The sequence below is a fragment of the Narcine bancroftii genome, chromosome 8 (assembly GCF_036971445.1).
Source record: "Narcine bancroftii isolate sNarBan1 chromosome 8, sNarBan1.hap1, whole genome shotgun sequence".
NCBI classification, from domain to species: Eukaryota; Metazoa; Chordata; class Chondrichthyes; order Torpediniformes; family Narcinidae; genus Narcine; species Narcine bancroftii.
The window spans coordinates 34,991,770-35,004,853 of record NC_091476.1 but is presented as its reverse complement, the minus strand read 5'-3'; the positions used below and the strand labels follow the sequence as shown (position 1 = coordinate 35,004,853).

Below are 13,084 nucleotides of genomic sequence, written 5' to 3'. Positions count from 1 at the left end.
GCAAGATCTGCCAACATCAACAATCACAATGTGATCATATATAGGATCCAAATTCAGTTACATAGAGCGATGCAGCAGGAAAGCTGCCACTGCCTTTTTAGGCTGACAAAAAAATAGTGCCAAGGAATAACAAACTAAATGAGTTTCAGATGATTGTGTACAAAGCCTGTGTCAACAGCACTCTGCTGAGTATCAGTAAGACCTGGACTCAGTCTAAAGCGAGAGGACTAACAGGAGGGAATGAAGAGCCGCTGAATGTACTGAGCACAATGCAGAACGCATCACATGATGCCTGACAGGTTCATAAGGAATCAGAATTTATGGTCATGAACAAGTCACAAAATTCATTGTTTTGGGGCAGCATCTCTGTACAAATATTCATATAAACCCCTTTACACAAATAAATAAAAATAGTGCACAAAAAGTCAGACAGGGTCTTTGGCTCATTGATTATTCAGGAATCTGATGGCAGAGGGGAAGAAGCTGTCCTTGTGCCGCTGAGTGCTCGTCTTCAGGCTCATGTACCTTTTTCCCAATGGTAGCAGAGTGAAGAAGGCATGGCCTAGGTGGTGGGGGTCTTTGAGGATAGTGTCTGCTTTCTTAAGGCACCACCTCTTGTAGATGTCCTTGATGGAGTGAAGTCTGGTGCCCGTGTGTCACAGGCCAAGTTAACAACCCTCTGGAGTTTTTTTTCTTGTCCTAAGTGTGGGCACCTCCATACCAGACAGCGATTCAACCAGCCAGAATGGTCTCCACCGTACACCTGTAAAGGTTTTAGAGAGTATTCGATGACATACTGAATCTCCTCAAACATCTGATAAAGTATTGCCGCTGGTGAGGCTTTTTTTGTGATTGCATTGACATGGAGGCTCCAGATCCAAGGAAATATTGACAACCAGGAATTTGAATTGATGAACGGAACATGATCTGACTGAATGATTGGAGAATTCTCAAAGACTTTCTCTGTGAAGAACTGGGTTCACAGAAAAGCCAAGTAGGAGACCCACATTTTGTACTTAAAGAACTACTGGAAGAGAGATCTTGAGGCAAATAAACAGTTAGGATACAGTTCCTCAGGATCACTATTAGGGGAGAAGAAAACATGACGAACAGAACCCAAAGCATTTACAACCACAGTGGAAACAACTATCGAACAGATCACCAGCCAGGGCCGAAACCATAAAGAGTTTTGAGTCTGAAAGAGTCTACAACTTTAATTAAATGGAGAGACAATTGCCCAATATAACAAATCCCAGCACAGCAAATTTAGACATTTGAATGCAGTTGAAGGAAATGATCATTCATAGATCTGTTTATGGTCAGATCATCAGAAGTTACAGTAATTAAATTGAAGCACATTCTTTTCGCATCAACCCAAAATGTTCACTGTTTTGTTCTCTATGGGTGCCACTTAATCTTCACAATACTTCTAGCACTTTGCTTTAATGCAGATTTCCAGCTTTATCCTATTCACACCTTGTGTTAACTTCCACACATCCAGCTTCTTCCATCTCTACCGCACCTGCTTGCAAAGTTCAAAGATCAGATTTATTGTTATTGGCATTGCAAAAACTGTACTCAAGAGAAGATCGGATTTAATGTATCATAGATTGAACTTTGAATAAATGGGAAGGGGGGAGAGGGAGGGAGGGAAGGGAGGGGGGAAAAAGGGGAGAAAATGACACTATATATTCAAGAGAAAAATGTCTGTATGTATTTTGGTCAGTAAGGTTTATTGTGTGAAAAATAAAAAAAAATAAAAAAAAGAAAAAAAAAGACCTGTATACAAAAGAGAGAATGTAAATAAATAAAAAGGGCAAATAAACTGACTGTGAAATACAGAAAATGAATATTTTTATATTAAAAAGATTGCTTAAATGAGTCCCTGATTGAGTCTGTCGTTGAGGTGGAGGTGTAGCAGCTGTTCCTGAACCTGGTGGTGCCAGTCTTGTGGTATCTATACCTCTTTCCTTATGGCAACAGCAAAAACAGAGCTTGATGATTGCTGTTGCTTTCCGGCAATGTTCCCTGTAGATCAGTGGTTTTCAAACTTTTTCTTCCCACCCACACACAATCCCTTAATAATCACAAATCACCTATGTCATAGGGAATACTTAAAAGTGGAATGTGAGTGGAAAGAAAAAGGTTGAGAACCACTGCTGTAGATTTTCTCAATGGTGGGGAGAGTATTACCTGTGATGTATTGGGCTTTTGCAGGGCTTTCCCTTCACAGCCTGGCATTGATGCTCCAGTGTGGTCTTGGAGTTTGCTGCTCAGTGTTGAATGCTGAAATGTAGTTGATAAAGAACATCCTGCAGCTTTGCTGTCCAGGTGTTCCAGGGTTCTGCGTCGATCCAGTGAGATGGCATCCGTAGGTCATACCTGCTCATGTAGCATTCTGGATTTCATTATTCTTCCAGGGATTTTGGTTGGGAAAAATCTTGAAATATTTCGTGGGGACATCAATAGCTGTTTTGATAAAGTCTGTAATGACACTGGTGCAATCACTCACATTCTCAGTTAAGTTCTTGAACACCAACCAATCCATTGACTCAAGGCATAGGTTGCTAACTACAGTTGACACACGAATTGTCAGAGGCTGGAATCTGGAACAAAGCAAAATAAGTCGGTGGATGAACTTAACAGGCCAGGCAGCATCTTTAGAGGGAAATGGAGTTATCATCTTCGGGCCAAGACCCTTTAACCAAAACGTTGACGATCCATTTTCCTCCACAGATACTGCCTCACCCACTGAATTCCTCCAGCATTCATTTTTTGACAACTATATTTGCATAATGGAGGGCAGCAAAGCTTCCTGTTCCCATTTTATTCTCTCTTGTGAGAAAGCATGAGTAAAACCTTCCATCTTTATGGCGTAGAATGACATTGATTGCATGTCTGCTACTTGGTAGCATCATGACAGCTCTAAAGTGACCTGCATCTGATCCTACACACCAAAGTCCTGCCACAGAATCAACATGGACAATGCATCAACGAGGCAAATACATTATATCTTAACACCAATTTTGCATTCTGCATCCATCAACTATACCTACTTCATTTGAACCAGCATTTTAAACCATTCAGTTCTGGAGAGTGGTGATAAGACCAGCCAGCATACATTCAAGAAAATCCCCACTGCCACACATTAAATGATAGAGCTAATCATTGGGGCCCTTGTAACAAAGCTTTTGCTGCCTGAACTGTCTTGGAGGAATCATCTGCCATTTGCCAACATTCATGGGAATCTCTGCTCTCCAATCTTGAGCCTTAACAACCAGCTCTAAAGGGAACTGATTTTGAGAAGGAGATGGAGGTAGGTGAGAGGGAGGAACTCTTTTCTGGATAAACTGTTTATGAACAGTTCATCTGGTATAATACCAGCAAACGCAATTCCTAACTCCCAATCACTACAATCATTTATCTTATTTTTACTCTGTGATTTGCCTGGGTTTTTGATATTATATGGCTTCTGCTATAGTCGCAGTCAAATTTGAAATATCTGCCTTTGCTAGATTGCGTTTTAACTGTGTTAATTGGGTAGCACCCTTCATATCAGAGAAGTTGGGCTCCAAATTCAACCCAACCCAAGATGGAAGCAGAACCCAATTGTGCTCAGAACATTGTGCATGGGTTCTCTGTCAAGGTGAGAGTGGGAAATTTTAAAGATTTACAAGGTGAGTTTCATTTTTAGATTCATATGTGCCTACAACTGCACTGCATTGAGACAGATACATAGAATGGAGGGATTATGGACCTTGTGTTGGCGGATGGGACTAGTTTACATTAGTGTCAAAGGTAACGCAGTCATTGTGAGCTGAAGAGCCATTTCCTGCTCTGTTGTTATTGTGACTTGTTACATGGCACTCTATGTAATTACTTTCATCCATTCGCTTTGTTCAATCCAAAATCAAATGTGATTTTATTTTGATGAAACCACATTGATGCTGATTGCCTAATAACTTTCAAAATGTCCTGTTATTTCCTCCTTTTAAATGGATTTCAGCATGAGGCCGATATAAGATGTTAGACCAGCTGAACGGCAGTTTCCTTTTCTTCCCATTCACTTCCTGAGTAGTTTTGCTATAGTTGCAGTTTTCCTATCCCCTAGCCTCTTCAACATCGCAATTTTCTTAGACCCATAGATACAGGCATCACATTCAGTGGACAATGACCTGAGCCTCGTTAGTTTCACTAGTATTTCAAAAGTGATAGAGATTGTTCTCAATTTTCTTTTATAATTATAATTATAATTGGCATATATTTAGTGTCTAACATCATAACGATCAATGCAAATTAAAAAAAAAGTCAGCCACTTCTTGATTTTCCAATTTGCCCAGTTTCATTATCTAAGGATCAACATTTATGTTAGCTATTCCCTTCCTTTCTACAAATCTCAATATATTCATTGTTCAATATATTTATTGGTTGTCAGTTTACTCCTCCCTCTGAATAACTTTTTGAGTCGTCTTTGGTTAGTTTCAAAAACTTGCCCAATCATCTGGCCCACCATTAATATGATGAAGTCACACACTTGCGCTTTCAATTTGATGCCATGCTGACCTTGTTTAGCAAGGCACAGATGGTGCATCCCTTACTTACTAATCATGAGATAAACCTAGCTGGGTTGGGAAAATTATCTATCTTTCCTTGAGAGTCCTGAAGGCAAATGGAAGAAAAAAGGCTTCATAGCTTAACCAATGGGAAAGCCAATCCCATCACCCTGGTCACAATCATTTCTCACTGCTACATTCAAGCAGAAGTTCCAGCACCTCCCGGTTCAAGAACAGTGTTCCCCCTCCCCTCCAACAGCTATCAGACTTTTGATCCTTACTATACCAATCTAACCATAAACAAATCCTGGACGACCAAAATATCTGTCTGCATTACCACACCATATATAGCATATAGATGCAACAGTGAATATTTATCTTTACTTTCATATTTATTATCTCTTTTTTATCTTGTGGAGCATTGTGGTAATTTAATAAACATTACTCTTGTTGATGTATCTGTGTGGCCGCAGCAAGTTAGACTTTTGGTACTTATATTTGGTATATGACAATAAACTTGCATCTATTTTCAACTATTCCATGTTTCGACCAGAAGGATGATGAGCAAGATTATTAAAATGGAAAAGAGCTTCCTTGTCAAACAAGAGCTCCTGAAACTTAGGAAACACATCATGGCCCAGACCCAAGCCTCTTTACACTGTAATTAATCTCATTCTATAAGTTTTAGATTTAAATGTAGCATCACTCTTTCCCTTGCTCAATTTTTGATGTTACCTCAGAATTACTCAGAGATCTAAAATACTTCATTTCACCCATTTGCTCCTTCAGATCTAATCCGCTACACGTCTCTCTGTCTCTCTCCTCCCAACAAACCCAGCATTGTGTTCCATGTTTCTTCCTCTCTTGTTCCAGCTACAGATATCGTCTTCCAACATCATGAACTCTCTCTAATCTTTGTCTTTGGTTAATTTCATTTGGCTGATTTGCAGGGTAATTTCAGCTGAACTTTTGTTGCAGACTATTTTTTTTTGTTTCAGCAAGCTTACTCACCATTATACATTCTGTCAGGGCCATTTGTTCAGCTGTCAGCAGAGTTGTAATTCTGGATGGGCATATTTTCTGTCTTGCCTTTGGAACCACATTGTACACATTTTTCTTGATGGTGCTTTTAAAATGAAGGACATAAATGATGTGATCATTCGACAAAGGACTCTGAAGGCAAAGAAGTGCACCAGACTGGAGAGAAGTGATACTTTTTTGAAATGATTAGCCTACAGCAAAATTACATATCCATTATTGATTTTGTCTTGAAGCGGAAAGAAAAGCAGAGGGAAATTCAGCAGTGAATGGCTAAAAATATTATTTTTTTTATACAAATATGAATAATGCTGTGAATCAGTATCACAGTTGTTTGTGCTGGGAAATACATATAGTCAATGAGAGTCTTTCTAATCAACATCCAGACAACATCTGTGGTAGGAAGTACACACCAGTCTCTGGTAATAATTAGAATATGAATTGAGTATCTCCAGCAACAAAAGAGCACGTCTGGCCTTGTGGCCTGCAAATAAACTCCAGGGAAATGGTCATTCAGAAACAATGGGGGTACTCAGGATGAAGATGTGTTCTGATAGACTGAAACAACTTTTTACCCCCACTCCTAAATTGTCTTGTAATTTTGTAAAAGAACATTGAATTAGAAAGCAGGTGCTCCATGTGTACCAGCAACTTATAAGTGACAACAATTCCAATAACATTTATTTTATTTTAAACACTGTGCCAATATACATTCTATTCTCCTTTTTATAGAAGTAACTCTGTGTTAAGTATTTGCAAATTCATTTACAACACGACTCTATTTTTACCATATAGTTTTTTTTTGGATTTGGACCCTATGGACTATCTGTATTTTTTCCCCCGACTCCAATGAAGGTATCTGCTGATCGCTGAAATTTAAATGAGTACGGTATTTCATTGATCTGATCATTTAAATACATTGATGAAATGTGTAAATAATTGCAGAGATGTGCTTAAAATACCTTTTAAAAATGTTTAAATAGAATACATTCTGGGAAGTTATTTTCAAAAGCATAATTACTCTAAAACAGCCTTGGTCATTGCACAATGTGGATATGAACAAGCTCCCTTTGCAGGGAAGCTAACGGTGCAATAACTACATGATACTCAAATACTTTGAACGGAATGAACATATCTTGCATGTGACTTAAGAAATACAATCTTACTGTTTTGTTACAGGCAGTGACAAAATAAGAAAGCTGTATTTGTTTTGCCTGGAACAATGAATATAAAGTACATACAAGTGCATAATTAGAAAATATTTTTGCTCAAAAAAATACTCATTGTGGGACAGAAGTAAAACAGAAGATAAGAGAGAAATAAAAGCACAATTTTGCCAGAGTTGATTACAGGTTGTGTCAATGTTGCTTCCTGACCTCAAAGGAAAGTTACTTCGAGTGTACTTGTGCAATGCACATACTCTAAATTTAAAAAAACTGAAGAGATTGGAAGAGAGTAAATCGCCTGATTGTGACCCCAATTTTTTGCTTTCCTTCTCTCTTTTTTATTTGCAGTAAAAATAGAAAATACATTTTGCAATATTGTGTGCAGGAAGGTTCATCTTCCAATCAGTTAGTAGGAATACAAAGGTTAAAAACTTGTTATGGGCCAGCAGAGAGCACTCTGCAATGTCTCACACACAGCATTTTCACAATTCCCTTTTCAGGCCCTTATCATCGCAGAATTGTGGAGCCACTCTGATGTCCAAGGACTTGCAAAATAATCTTCAAACTTCAATTCTTTGGGATCATGCACATGTCATATTCCCATTGTGACGGGAACGTGATCTCTCCAGAGCAACACGCCTGTTTTCTGTGACAAGAAATAAAAGCTTTTTAATTATTTAGGCAAATCTTGCAAAGTTGCAAAATAGGAAAGTAGAAATATGAAACAAAATTAATATCTTGATAGAAGCATAAGATTAGCATTGATAAAACATACTGATGCTGAAATATACTTGAGGATCCAGAATAAATTGCTTTTTAGTTCATGCAAGAAAGGTGATAAAAGCATTAGAAGAAAACAAACACAATTCCACGGACATTTGTGAAACAGAATTCCTAACTAAAACCATCATTACATGAAGAATCCATCCAGGTGAAGGTGAAGGGCACTTCAGATGCCTTTGGGGATTGAATCAAAGTGTTAAAAATGCACACTACTGAAAGGAGAAGCTAAGTTGCAAAGATTGAAATGGGAAAAATTCAAGGCAAGGTCTGCTGGCTCTCTTTCATGTGAAGTGTCTGTGACAGACAAAACAATGCCATCTGTGATCCATTGGAAGTAACTTTTACATTTTCAGTCAGTTAGGGGATTTAATATTATGCAGTTACTTCTAATGAGCACGTTTTCTCTTGGTTGTAAGAGTGATTTCATACTGTCTTGAAATCTCCAATTCCATGAAGTAAAAATATTGCAAGAAAAAAAATCTTCCCAGTAACCAAGCAAGGTAACAAGAGCTAATAAATGTCCCAAAAATAGATGCAGCCTTTCTATTTACATTACATTGAGTTAAAGTCATGTAACGTTCAAATAGTTAAAGTATGACCAGACTCTCATGGCGATAATCCACCGTTTCTGGCAGTGCCATTAATAGAGAAAGCACATACAATAATTTTTTCAAAACTTATCCTTCCTGAAAGATTGATGCCTCATCAGAAATTACGATGTCTAAATAAGACAGCTATTTGTTCTGCAATCATTGGATAATTCTCATTCAGAAAGTGGTAGGGCACTGCTCCTCAATGACTCATGCAGTGGCCAAAAAGCCAATGAGTGTTCCCATTTCCTCCCACTCTCCAAAAACATTCAGGGTTTGAAAGTTAATTCATGTATCTATTTGGCATGGGCTCATGGGTCCGAAGGGCCTGTTATCTCAAAATGAAATTAAATGAAAATGAACTTTAATGTAAATAAATATTGGAAGCACAGCATAATGCACATTTTTTTTGACATAAACCATTGTTGAATTAGTAAAATTAATTTCAGCATCACTTCCTTTTCGAGTAATTGTGTATGAGGGCCAATGCAGCTATTAAAGTACAGAATTGATAGAAAACTCAGCCATAGAAGATCATGCTATTTTCTAAACAATATATTACACACATAACTAACTTTCAGCAATTTCAAAACTGATAATAAATGGAACCCCCAAAAATGAGCCAAGATGGAAACTGATATGATACATTCTGAAGTGTGAAATTACAAAATTTTCCAGCTCATCGTTTACAAACAGGACTTAAGCTTTCAGATTTTAGATTTATTGCCAGAGTACATACATGACATCACATACAACCCTGAGATTATTTTTCCTGCAGACATGGCAGAGTTACCACTAATTGCTAGTGCAAAATAAACCGTACACAGTGTAAAACATGTAAACAAAGAACAGTAAACAGATAATGACTGTGCAATACAGAGGGAATAAAAAGAAAATTAATAAAGTGCACAAGTAAGTTTGACAGCAGGAAGATACCAGAGGAAATAGCAAATGATCATTTGAATTTGAGGCCAGTTTAACATCAACAGCAGTTCAGGTTTTAGAAACAATAATCTGCTCAAAAAAATTAACTGGCACTTGGAGAAGTTTGAGTTCATTAAGAAGAGCCAACATGGATTTGTAAAAGGCAGATTGTGTTTGACTAACCTAATTGAATTTTTTGATGAAGTAACAGACAAGGTTGATGAAGTGAACAGAGTGTATGTTGTCAATATCAGTGGTTTTTAACCAGGAGTTAAAGATCACAGGGAGTCTCTCAGGTTTCGACAAGATTAAGGTAATTCAGTCAGATAATTCATTAAAAAAAATGTGGCACACCTGTGATAAGTCTATGGGCATCCTGTGACAGTCCGAACTTAAAGAACCATTTGAAGAAGTCATCAAGACTTCATTGCAGATAGGACATGGGAATAAAATGGGCTTTATTTGATAAGCTGGGAATCACTGGTCTGTGAGGGCAGGAAAGTGTTTGAAAATTTACTAAATAAAGTAGAAATATGAAACATAAAATTAATATCTTAATAGACAAGAAAGGGTCAGTGACAGCTTGGATGAAGAACTCGGTTTCAGGGTAGAACTGAGTGCACCATGATAACTAGTGCTTTTTTTATAAATGGAGAATGGTAGACAGTGATTCCCAAGTGCTCTGTGTTGGACCATTGCTGTTAAGGTTTTGACATTTGCCAATAATATCAACCGCATTGTGACAAACATTTTGAGATTTTGCAATAACAATGAGGCATTTTCATCTACTTCCAAAACTTTATTCAATTGGGCGGCACATTCAGTGTAGTGATTAGCGCAATGCTTTTACAAGGCCAGTGACCCAGGTTCGAATTTGGCGCAGTCTGTAAGGAGTTTGTATATTCTCCCCGTGTTTTCATGGGTTTCCTCCAGGTGTTCCCATTTCCTCCCACTCTCCAAAAACATTCAGGGTTTGAAAGTTAATTGATGTATCTATTTGGCACGGGCTCATGGGTCCGAAGGGCCTGTTATCTCAAAATGAAATTAAATGAAAATGAACTTTAATGTAAATAAATATTGGAAGCACAGCATAATGCACATTTTTTTTTACATAAACCATTTCAGGCAAATTTCTAAGCCACGGAGTCCACTCATTATGATATTTCAACAATTCGGTGAGTACAGAGTTAAACTAAAAATCTATGTGTCACTAGGTATTAAGTAACAATACTTAATTGAATTTTAAATTGTATATTATTTCCAAAAGAAAAATATTACTTATACGAACATGCAGAATACATGAAATAAAGAAGGCGGCTATTCATCACATTCGACTGCCTCTGGCATTTCAGTTTGTTTTTTATTTAATCTTTCGGCCAAAAAGCCATGCTCTTTAACATTTGGAGATTGAGGAATTGATCCTTTTTTTTCATTTTAATGCTTTAATTCAGTTAAAATTCACTGCACTGGCTGACTACTTCTCAAATTAATAGCTAAAACTTCAAAATATTATGCCCAATGGTAAACTCAACTACATTGTCTAAAAGCCCCATTTACAAACCTTTCTTTCTAAATATCAACAAATCCCTTCAGCGATGTTTCCACATGTAAAACAGAAAGTAAATCATTTCATGCTATGTACTCAAATATTTTCTGCAAAATTCTCCGACAAATATATTTGCCCTGGATCCCATGAGCTCTCCTCAGGGACCTTATCAAAGGTCTTACTGAGATCCATGTGGACAAGATCAATTGGCCCGTTCTCATTAATACATTTTGTTACGTCTGAAAAATTCAATCAATTTGATCAGACAATAGCTCGCCTTAACAAAAGACTACTGGGTATATTTTATTAATCTGTGTCTTTGCAAACAAATTTCTCCCAGAATGTTTCTAATAACATGATCTTGGTTAATTTTCCACCAGTTAGAAATGTGTATTTGGTATTCAAAAGCAAAGGTTATAGTCCTGAAGCATCAGCTATGTTTCTTTATTCCATCTTGAGCCACATTTGTTAATTTTTTAATTCAGTACTTCAAGTATCTTCTGTTTGAATTTTCAAGCAAAACTAGCCGGCATGACATCATGAAGTGAAATTATGTCTGATAATTGCATTAGAGCTGTTTGCAGAAATATATGACCAGAGTGGATAGAGCAGATGTGATATCTTTAGATGTTCAAAAGGTGCTATACACAGAGGATTCAATATCTTGGGGTTTAGACGTGGATAAATTCTCCAAAGACCTAATGAGTTATATCCCTGGCTGCTATGAGAGACAAGAGAGGAAATTATTGCATGTTGACAGAGATTTTTAACTCTGCTGGCTACTCGGTGAGGCATCATATAAAAGGAGAATTACAAATGTGGTGTCAATGAGCGCAACTAGTCAAGTGATTACAGACCTTTTAGTCTAATGTCTGCATTGGGGAAGTTATTAGAAAATAAATTCCAAAGGTCCCACATGGAAGATTGATACAAAAAATTGGAGCCCAAATGATTCAGGGCAACCTTTCTCAAATGAGACTGAAACTGCTCACAATACTCCAAGTGAGGTCTCACCAATGCCCTGGGAAGCCTCAACATCACATCCCTGTTCGTATGTTCTATTTGTCTTGAAATTAATACCATCATTGTATCTGTCTTCTTCAACACTCACTCAACCTGCAAGTTTACCTTCAGGCTATCCTGCAAGAGGACTCCCAGCTCCCTTTACATCTGAGAATTTTCAATTCTCTCCCTATTTAGAAAATGGACAATGAAGAGTTTTCTTCCTGAACACTTTTGGGTGTATTTTATGGATTTCAGGCTGCTGATCTCAAAAATCACCTTAAAAGTTTCCTATCACGTACTGTTTTATTTTAGATCTAATCTATTTTTTGTGTCATATTTTAAGTCTACTAGTATACTATCCACAAAACAAACAGTTTTGGTCAGTCCAAGCATGCCTGGGCAAGCACTCAGGGCGTATTCTATGCAAATATTCTATGCAAAAGCCTGAGTATGCTTAGTCTGGATAGATGCAGACAGGCTATAAAAGCTGTTCACATATACAGATGCTGTGCATTACATTGATTATAGATTGAACAATAGCATAGTGAGTGTACTTAACAATAGAATTTATTGTCCTCAGGAAGATTCAATGCAGTAGACATGTCTCATCAATGTCACAATGACTGTGATACATTATGCTACATTTGTGACAAATATATGCTTAAGGCTCAAAGACACAGCATGATTGCACTTATTAAGAAAGCCGATGAGTTCTTCTTCAGTTGTAATATTGGTGACTAAGACCAACCCTGGGCATCTCACATTTGTTGTGCAACGTGTGCAATCACCCTGAGAGCTTGGCTCAGAGGTACTTGGAAGTCAAGGTCATTTGCAGTCCCAATGATATGACGAGATCAGAAGGATCAGATAATGGACTGTTACCTCTGTCTGACCGATGTATCTGGCTTCTCTGTTAAAAATGATTAATCTACTGAATACCCCAATCTGCCTTCAGCCATGAAACCAGCGCCACATGATGACAATTTGCCAGTTCCGAAGCCACCAGAGACCATGGTGCCTAATTGAGGCAGGTGAAGATGCCACAATGCACAAACCAGATATGGAAAATGACACTGATCCGTTTATGCTTGGTGATCCTTATCTAGTAACACAACCAGAATTAAATAACCTGGTCAGGGACTTAGGTTTGTCAAAAGCAAAAGCAGAGCTCCGTGGTTCAAGGATGGGGTTTGCAATCACTATGCGACTGGAAAAACACAGCAAATGGAATTTATCAATGCTGGCAGCTATTGCTGAACACTGACATGAGAGGCATCAGATGCGGAGTACAAACAAAAATTGGTGGCAAGACTTCTTCAGGTCAGTTGAACTAAAGTGACGTGTCAGCATCATTATGCGATTAAACATGCTAAATAAAACTTAGGTTAATGTTTCACCACCTTCCTACGTGTTACAGCAACTCTGAAATTGACTTTGTGTCCAGCTTGAAGTTGTCTATCATAATTCCCAATTATTTTT

General features: G+C 37.7%; 1 protein-coding gene across 10 annotated transcripts in view; it reads right to left on the bottom strand.

Moving 5' to 3' along the window:
- Positions 1-1,053: 1,053 nt before the first annotated feature.
- The window catches only part of diaph2 (diaphanous-related formin 2), a 569,879-nt gene continuing 557,848 nt past the window's right edge, over positions 1,054-13,084 (bottom strand). For 2 of the 10 annotated variants that reach the window (XR_011343047.1, XR_011343049.1), the window contains 3 exons: positions 5,565-5,679; positions 2,194-2,606; positions 1,079-1,522 (listed from right to left, as the gene is read on the bottom strand). Coding sequence is in view for 1 of the 10 variants with exons in the window: in XM_069893428.1 (XP_069749529.1) it covers positions 7,339-7,403 (65 nt within the window). In the remaining 9 variants the exon portion in view is untranslated. Of the gene's footprint in view, positions 1,523-2,193; positions 2,607-5,564; positions 5,680-6,259; positions 7,404-13,084 lie in introns of those variants that run through there. The other 8 variants (XR_011343055.1, XR_011343054.1, XR_011343053.1 and 5 more) reach the window with 8 other exon arrangements.